General features: G+C 47.4%; 1 protein-coding gene across 1 annotated transcript in view; it reads right to left on the reverse strand.

The window, feature by feature from the left end:
- Positions 1 to 1,685: 1,685 nt before the first annotated feature.
- Positions 1,686 to 8,858, reverse strand: part of LOC101991269 (apolipoprotein L3-like) — a 10,884-nt gene continuing 3,711 nt past the window's right edge. Inside the window, exons 2-4 of the mRNA XM_005354262.2 lie at positions 6,836 to 6,916; positions 5,971 to 6,094; positions 1,686 to 3,148 (exon numbers count right to left, since the gene is read on the reverse strand). Coding sequence (XP_005354319.1) covers positions 2,335 to 3,148; positions 5,971 to 6,094; positions 6,836 to 6,848 — 951 coding nt within the window. The 5' untranslated portion in view covers positions 6,849 to 6,916 and the 3' untranslated portion in view covers positions 1,686 to 2,334. The remainder of the gene's footprint in view (positions 3,149 to 5,970; positions 6,095 to 6,835; positions 6,917 to 8,858) is intronic.

Genomic DNA, 8,858 nt, shown 5'->3' on the forward strand with positions numbered 1-8,858 from the left:
GTAGATGCTTTCAGGGATCTCTGATGGTGTCTGCCCTGTCCTGCTCCTGGAAGTTGAGGCAGGGAACCTCTTTCCTCAGCTGTGCTGAGCTCTCCAGATAAGGCTCTTCTTACTCTTGCTTCTGCCTTTTCATCAGCATGACTTTAGCTTAGTGGAGGAAACCCCAGTGAGAGTCAGGACCATGTAAATGTCCCTGAGCCACAGGCCAAACATGGTGGGGAATGGGTTGGAACATTCATAGACTTTTAACAGTCAGGATGGGGCTCCTGACTCTTAAGTCAGGGGTCAAGACAACTCCATCCTACCATCTCTAACTCCAACAACACAAGAGATCTCATCCCACCTGGAGATCCTGAAGATCTTCCAGGAAACTGTTCACATGAACAGTGACATCACAAGACAGTCTTGGAAACATTTGCCAGCTCAGAGTTGTCTAGAGGAAACTTCAGCCAATGAAATGTGATCTGAATCCAATTGAAGGTAACCTATTTCTATGCTGTACAAATATTAACCTTTCATGTGCAGGAAGGGGTCAGCACAAAGGAGCGAGGCCACCAAGGTTACTCTACCCTATTTAGAACTCTAAAGAAGTGGGTTGGCTCTGACCAACTGGACCAGGCACGTGATTACCTGTATCAGAGAGAATCTACCTTTCAACTGGCCTCCCTTTTGTACAAATCTTAAAGGAGACAGGAATCTTCCATATGAACAGTGACATCATGACTGCTGTAATCATCGGAGGAACTAAAACAGACAAACCTCCCGGACCACAAGCACAGAGAAGGCACTTTCATGTCATACCGACAGCCCATTCTGAACCAGTCTGTTTCCCCAGAAGAAGTGAGATCCATGATCTCTCAAGGGTTTTGGAAATGTGATTCTCATCCTTTAGACCCTGAGATGCATCAGGACATTTCAAACACTACGACATTGTTGTTCTGAGATGAGTCATGACACTTCAAACACCATGACATTGTTGTCCTGTGGTGAAGGGAAGTGAGGGACCTGTGTCTACAGTAGGCGCCAGTGAGCCAACATTACACAGGCTCAATGTGTCAGTGCAGGGGTCCATCTTGGACTGACTTCAGCTGTTTTGAGTCCAACCATCAAGAGCCACCACAAGAAACCCCAACCTGCTCTGCCAGCATGGGCCCCTGTCATTGCAGTGGACTGTAGGTGTTTGTGAGGGGTCCCAAGTGCTGCCAGTGCAGGAACCAAGCCTGACATTGGTGGCATTAGCTGAGACTAGAACAGACACTTCCTGACTCTAATTAATGCCAGGATTATCCTGCTCACCACTCCTCCCTCTGAGAGCTGTGGCAGCCCACCAGGCTTTCTCCATCACCAGCCTGGTGTTTGCCCATATCTTCCTACCTCAGATCATACCGATTTATCCTGATCGCAATGTCTTTGTTCCCATACCACCTTCCTTTGCTGTCATTGATTGCTATATACTCCATTTTCTAGACCACAGTTAATATTTATTGAACACAAATTATAGAAGACAAGAATTATAGTTCATAAATATTGACATATTATAGAAGACAAGAGGACAAAATCCCGGTTATCTAGACACTATCTTGGCCATCACACCTCCCCACAGTATGAGAGGAAGCTCAGGGTCACAGACTGAGTCTCTTGTCACAAACATGTTGACCCCAAACAATACTTTAACATCTTATGTACATCTGCCTTGACTCTCTATCTCCAAAGACCCAATAATGACACAGCACAGCATAGACATTCACTTTGACCCTGTCCCCCTGGAGGACTGACTACTTCTCAAGAACTCCATCTTTTTTGCTGTCACCACCACCATCCTCAACATCATCTACATCCCCATCATCATCACCATCACTATCACTATCCAGACATTACTTCCTAGAAGACACAAGGGTGAGTTGATCTTGCTGATGCTGGGAAGAATCAACTAGAGGTCATAGGGACCCTGCCCTCAGGGAATGGGATGTGATCCCCTGCTCTGGCTTCAGCTTCCACTGTGGCTTTCTCCCATCTTCAGCTCTCCAGGTTTCCTAGGTTCTCATGGCTTGTTCGTGTACTGCTCTCCATATCAGACCCTCTGTATTGCAGTCCTAGTCCATTCTCTAGGCATTCTGGCCCCTTATTTTAGACTCCAGTTCTCATCTTCTTAAAGCACTGCGTTGACCTTGCTCTGGTCAGCCGGAGATATAAACTCCTCAACCCTCAGGTCCATAGACTTGATCATGCGTTATTTCCCTTGTAATGGTATGGTTCTCCCCCCCCCCTTGTCCCCAACCCTGTACATGTTATTTCCCCTGAACTCTTAACTGCTTGGTGGAGGGATCACTGAGGCTAGAATGACTGTAGATCCTTGTGGTGCTGCTCAAATTCACGCAACCTCTCTTCTAGATTGTTAGCCACCTCCCGTAGCGCTCCCGCCGACTTTGTCTTTGCACCATTGTGTAAATCTATGGAGTCAGTCACAAGGTTATACACATCAAATCCAAATAGTGAAACATTACCGACTCCTTTTCCAATCCTGGCTAGTCTGGTTCCTAGGGGAATATCGTGTGAGATGAGATTCCTCAACTGCCTAATACCGTCTCTAAACGTTGTGAAGTTCCTGATTCTGCCTGTCCTGATGGCTTGAATATGATCCCTGATGGTTTTCCAGGCACAAAATAACTCCATACCCTTACTACTAACTTTCAATGTGATCAAAGGCATGATCTTCAAAATTCTCTTCATTATGTCCATGCTGGCTTCAACCAGCCGCCTGGCTTCACTTTCATCTGACCCTCTGATGGATTCTTCCACAATGGTAGTGGTGAGACCAGTCGCAGCTGATGCTGCTCCTAGACCTGCCGCTGCGATAGCCAGAGAGACCCCTCCTGTGAAGGGTGCCAGAAGGAATCCAGCGATTGTGGCTGCGATGCCGGTGGACCCGGACACCACATTGGAGATGGTGCAGCCCTTGTGCACCTCGTCAAGATGGTCAGCCAGAGCTCGGAGCTTACTGATGTGTTCTTCAAGTTTCCTTTTCAACTCAGGAAATTCTTTCAGAAAATTTTTTTTCCGCTGCCTCTTTTCTGTTTCATCATTTTCATCTGCAGGCTCCCGGGCTAAATGCTGCTTCAGTGCATCACGCAGGGCAGCTTCCTCCTCGCTGTGACAGAAGAGATCAAGTTCATGAATAAAACAGTTACTTTTTGAATGTTAAAGCCTTGTTCAAACCTCATTTTCATACCACAGACCCAGCAGGAGTAACGCATCAGAGATCTGTAATCTGCCCTCTACCCGGATCATCTGTTACAGCATAGATATCCAGGGCCTTAGTCCATAGGGGTCAGTGTGTGAAGTCAGGACACTTGACAAAATTAGAGGCACTGATAATATGTTTTCACTCAAGGTCAAGTCAATGCTGTCACTGTCTGTGGTTGTATGGAATTCCCCTTTCCCAAGAGTCCCCCTTCTGTCCTTGGTTGCCCTGAAGTCATCTGCAGCCCATGCAGTATTCAGCTGGCAGGAATGCCTGTGTTTGCTTGGGAGGTCTGCAATGGACCATTCACAGGGCAAGCCAAGTGTGGACTCCTCATTCTGAATGAATTCCAAACCTAGCAACCAAAACTCCACATTTGTCCTCATGCGACAATACACAGTGACAGCACAACTGATTTAAAAGAATTACTCAAAACTCCTCCATCTCCTGTACATAGTGTCAGCATTCTGGTAGATTAGGGTCCTATTCGTAAGAAACTCCACTGTGTATCAGCAAATGTATCAAAGTGGGAAAATGCAGGATCTGAGATGCATCTATTCCCAAGAATTTCCTATGAACATGCTCAACCTGAAAGAGGTGGGAACTTTGGTGCCATTTCTGACCTGCAGAGGAACTGGAAGCCAAAACACTGACCTTAGGAAGACTCCCCTGAGGCCTGTGTCACCGGAATTGATTTCTTGCCCTCTGACAAGTGTCTCTAAGTCCCCAGATCTCTGTGTGTACAGTATGGCTCCATGTTTGTCCCCTAGGGCAACAGTCCTGAGCAGTGTTCTCCTGGCTTCTTGGACCTACTTCAGGATGAAGATTATTTCCTAGGGTGGGCTTCCTGTTGTGCAGTAGTCATGAGACTTCCTGGAGTGTAGAGGTCATGTGATTTCCTGGTATGCACTGTTCATGTGATTTGTCACACACTCAATGCAGGACAAAACTCCACACTGAAGCTTGAAGCTCTCTCATTTCCATCTGGTGGATGTTTCCATCCGCTCATTTTAACCCTCTGTGCTCCGTGATCAACTGTTACTATGTGGCAACTGTCTTATATGTGCATTCTTTGTGTGGTTTTTGCAATTTCTCAGTCCTGTTTGGATTAGAGTTGTCCTTCTTAAATGGCTAGTGTCAAATATAAAAAGAAGGCTCACTGGGACTCTTTCCTTAGACTTTGTCATTTAGCTATTTTTGAGAATTTAAAATTAAACCCAAAACAAACCTTCAGAGCCACAAGAGACTTTCCAGATCCTTTTGTCTGCTGTCTGCTCTCTGCAGATTACCAAATTCCTTTCCCTCCCTGACTGGATCTCACAAGGTCAGTGTCTGCCTGAGGTGACTGAGACAGGACAGCTGCCTTTAAACCTGGCTCCACACTGACTCCCACCCCACACTCACTCTTGACCAGGTCTAGTCAGAGTCCTGCAAACAGAGGTCACCATGGTAACAGATACTACAGCTACTGACAGGGTTACCTTTGAACACAGCAAGGCCATGTGCAAAGATACAAGGGGCCTGGAGACCACTAATAGTGACAAGCAGGCTGGACATGGACAGAAGCTGGACAAGGCAATAAGGGAAATATTGTCCTCTGAGATGGTGACATGCGATCCCCTCAAACTCTCAGCTTCTGCAAACCATCCTCCAACCACATTGCCTGTGGACTCTTGTCTCTAGCCACACATCCTTTCTGATATTCAGGGAGTGCTGCGTAGAACAAGATAGAGTCTGTAATACCACCTGAGAACTTCTAGGCACACACAGCGTGTGGAGGGTGTGCCCAAACACAAAGCTGCATACCCATAAAGCATGAGGTCATGGCCGAGGAGAAAAACACTCTCCTCTGTCTTGCATGTCTCCTGCTAGGCCTCTTCTCTGTGTCTCCAATTCCCCCATCCTTCCAGCCCTGCGGTCCTTGCCTTCTTCCTACACCTCCATTCTAGGGTCACGCTCAGTCTCTCCTGGACCCTGGCTGAGACCCTGGTCCTGCTCTCTCTGGTCTTCGGAAAGGGAGCTGGCACTTGGTTTTCCATCCCTGACCTGCTGCTCATCCCAGGCTGTCATCATGTCCTATCAGCCTGCACTTTTATTCCTACTGAACACAGCTGGGCTCCAGATCTCAGTAAGGACAGTCAGGGTCAACCCAGCTCTGTGCAGCTGCACTGTGGGCTCTCGGCCTCCTCAGTTCACAGAGGACCCTGCTGTTGTCACAGCTTCTCACATGGGAGGAAAGTGACCGAGACAGAACCTGGGGACAGGGCTAACCATGTCTACATTTTTCTCACTTTTCTCTCAATAAGTTCTTGATTCCTCAGTCCTACAGGAGACTCCTGGCCCTGGTCTCTTCCCATTTCTAAAGTAGCTCTCAGTGATCATTTCAGGGGCACCCACTGTGTACTGGCCACATGCTGAGAGCTGCACGTACATGATCTTATTTTCTCACACTGCAGTCTCATGGTGGTGACACTCAGGAAGTGCTAACTAACTTGCCAAGGTCACAGAACTAGTTTATGGCAGAATCTGTCCCGGCACCTTGAGCAACATCTTCAGTCAACCTGAGGTGATGTCCACCAAGGATAAAATGTGGAAACATCCCTCCTGGATTGTTGAGCAGGAATGTCTACAACCCCACCCCTGGGACTGCCTAGAGTGGGTATGCCTGCCCAGGAAAACCCTCATCGTCATGGTCTGGTGGGCAGTGCTGGGTGCAGCACGCAGGTAACCTTGACAATGCTGCTTTTGCCACAAACGCCTTCCAGACTCCATCTTCAGTTATCAAGAGCTTCAGGTCATCTCTGCCCACTTCGTTAGTGATGATGGTAGTTATGTTGTCCGCGATGCTTAACACTATATACACAAAAGAGAGAGTTTAGAGGACAATATGGAAGAGGTTAAAGGGCAAGTGCCAGGAGTGGTGCGATGTCATGTTCCTGAGCATTTGTTTTGGGTCCTAATGGGATCTCCAAGGTTGTAGGTTCAATTACATCCCCTAAATTCATATGTAAAAGCTGTTAGGCTCAGCAACTGTGCTTGGGTACAGAACCTCAGTGCCCTTATATCCTTGAGAGTCACAGTCATCCTGTGACATTGAGCTTTCTAGTGCTCTTTTCTCTGCAAATGAAAAATGCCGAATGCTTGTAATTTCTTATTGTCCCAATTGCTCCTTTCATTGTAGACTTACATAAAGAGTCACCATTCACAACCATCCACAGACTCAAAATTATGCTCTGTTGACTTTTCCCCACCAAAAATTCCCGGCTGACCTAGAATTCACTGTGTGGACCAGTCTGACCCCAAATTCACAGAGATCCACTCACTTTATCCTGTCAAGTTCTAGGAGTAAGGCAGGGCAATAATCTCTAAAAGCCTACACACAGGGATCAACTTCCTTCAGTATGCCTCTGTATCCTAAAACTTCCATAACCTTCCTGAAATCACCACACCAACTGGTGACCAAGTGTTAAAATGCATGAGCCTCTGAGACATTATAGAATCAAGACAGCACACTTATGCACACACTTATATGCTTCAATTCCTCTTCCATTGGAACACTTGAGATCTGGATGCAGCCGGGAAGGAATAGACTACCTGGTAACGCCATGAGGATGTTCTGGGTCTGTGCACAAGGCTTTCTGACAGGTTTTCCTTAAGGCTCTTCAGGTGGCTAGGCTGGAAGGAGAGGAAAGAAGAAACTGTAAGATGTAATGGGGACAGCTGCAGGGAAGGGAAGGTTGGAGGGGCCAGAGACCCAATGGTTCCACCGGAGTGGCAGTAAAGGACCAAAGGACTGATGGCCATAATGCTTTTCCCTCAGTGGGTCCTGTACTGCTACTTATAGATGCCAGTCATCTGGTCTACCTTCTCCCCTCATCCTGGCCAAGACAGCATTCTGGCCCTGGCAGAGTCCAAGGAGAAGACACCAGCTAGAGACATAGCCATGAAGAAAAGCAATATACAGTCTATACATAGGAGAAATGGGAAGGGATGGTCTGCCAACTATTTGGTGGGAACTCATGTAAATTAATGTTAATAGAAAAAAATTTACTGTATGTTTGTGATACACAAGGCTCCTCATACACACCTCATTAGAGGACCACCATCCTCCGTGAGATGGGGACTCCTGTGAGCCCCATTTTAGTGGAGGGAAGAACATAAGGGTTTTCTGACACCCACAAGATTTCATAGTAATGCCGGAACAGGGTTTGACCCCAGGTTGTTCTTATTGGTACCCCATCTTTTAGGTATGACTCTCCACTCTCTAAGGCACCCATCAGCATTTCATTCCCTCCCCATGTGACTATGAATGGCTTCTCACCTCTATCAGGGTCTGTGCCCTTGAATGGTTAAATTCACGGATGCTGTCCTGTTCTGCCAAAGTTCACATCCTCTTTGTTCAGCAGGATCCTGCATCCCACCAGGGCTGGAGTTCCTGTTAGTCCCCATCCCTGTCCCTGCTCTAGCCCATCCAGTGCTCTGCCCTCCTCCTTAAATGTTCAGCCTTAAGTAGCTTCTAATCACCAAGTGAAATGAACACTCTCTTGAATACAATGTCTGCACTGTGGATTGCATTCTTTTTTAGATATTTCTAGAAGAAACATGAGTAGATCACAGAGCTTCAAAATTTAACTTTTTCATAGCCTGGGGCTCAATGTTGCCTCAATAATGTGTGAGAAGCGGCATCCCCATGGGCAATGCACAAGGGTGGGCCTTCTCCCTAGGCTACTAGGGTACAGTAGCCTTAAGTAAATAGGAGATCTGATTGCACGTGGGGTAACCTCAGCACTGGAGAGGCTGAGGCAGGGTGGCTTCTGGCAGTTCGAGTACAGCTGAGGCATCACACTGAGATCCTACTTTTAACCCAGTACAAACACCACTGGTGTCTGCGTCTAAGGCTACATTTTGTTGGCAGAAAGCCCCTCAGTGTGTATGAGGCCCCAGGAACAATCCCTAGTGCCACAATGGACAGGATAACCAGATCCCCCCTGTAGACTTGCCCAGTCACTCCCAGCCCTGGATGGTCTATCACTAAAGGCACTTCTCAGCATTACACTTGCCACCTGCCCCAACCCCATTCCACCTCCAGGACCAGTGGGGCTTGGCATGATGCTGGTAACCAACTAACTGTCCAGAGGAACCTTCAGCCAGTGGGAATGTGATTGTTGTAATTTAGAAAAAAGCAGCGTGCGAGAGAAAGATGCCATGCGACAGAGTTCATGGGGAGGGGATTTTATTAGGGGAAAGGGAACTTAAAAGGAGGGAAGGGGATGGGGAGACTGCTCTCAGGGGACAGCAGGAGCAGAAGAAAAGAGAAGAGAGAAAGAGACGGAAATGAAGACAGAAGGAGAGAGAGACAGAGAGAGACAGAGAGAGAGACAGAGACAGAGAGAGAGACAGAGAGAGAGACAGAGAGAGACAGAGAGAGAGACAGAGAGAGACAGAGAGAGACAGACAGAGAGAGACAGAGAGAGAGACACAGAGAGAGAGAGACAGAGAGAGAGAGAGAGACAGAGAGAGAGAGACAGACAGAGAGAGAGAGACAGACAGAGAGAGACAGAGAGAGACAGAGAGAGAGAGAGAGACAGACAGAGAGAGACAGAGAGAGAGACAGAGA

Source organism: Microtus ochrogaster, chromosome 15, assembly GCF_000317375.1.
Source record: "Microtus ochrogaster isolate Prairie Vole_2 chromosome 15, MicOch1.0, whole genome shotgun sequence".
Lineage (NCBI taxonomy): Eukaryota > Metazoa > Chordata > Mammalia > Rodentia > Cricetidae > Microtus > Microtus ochrogaster.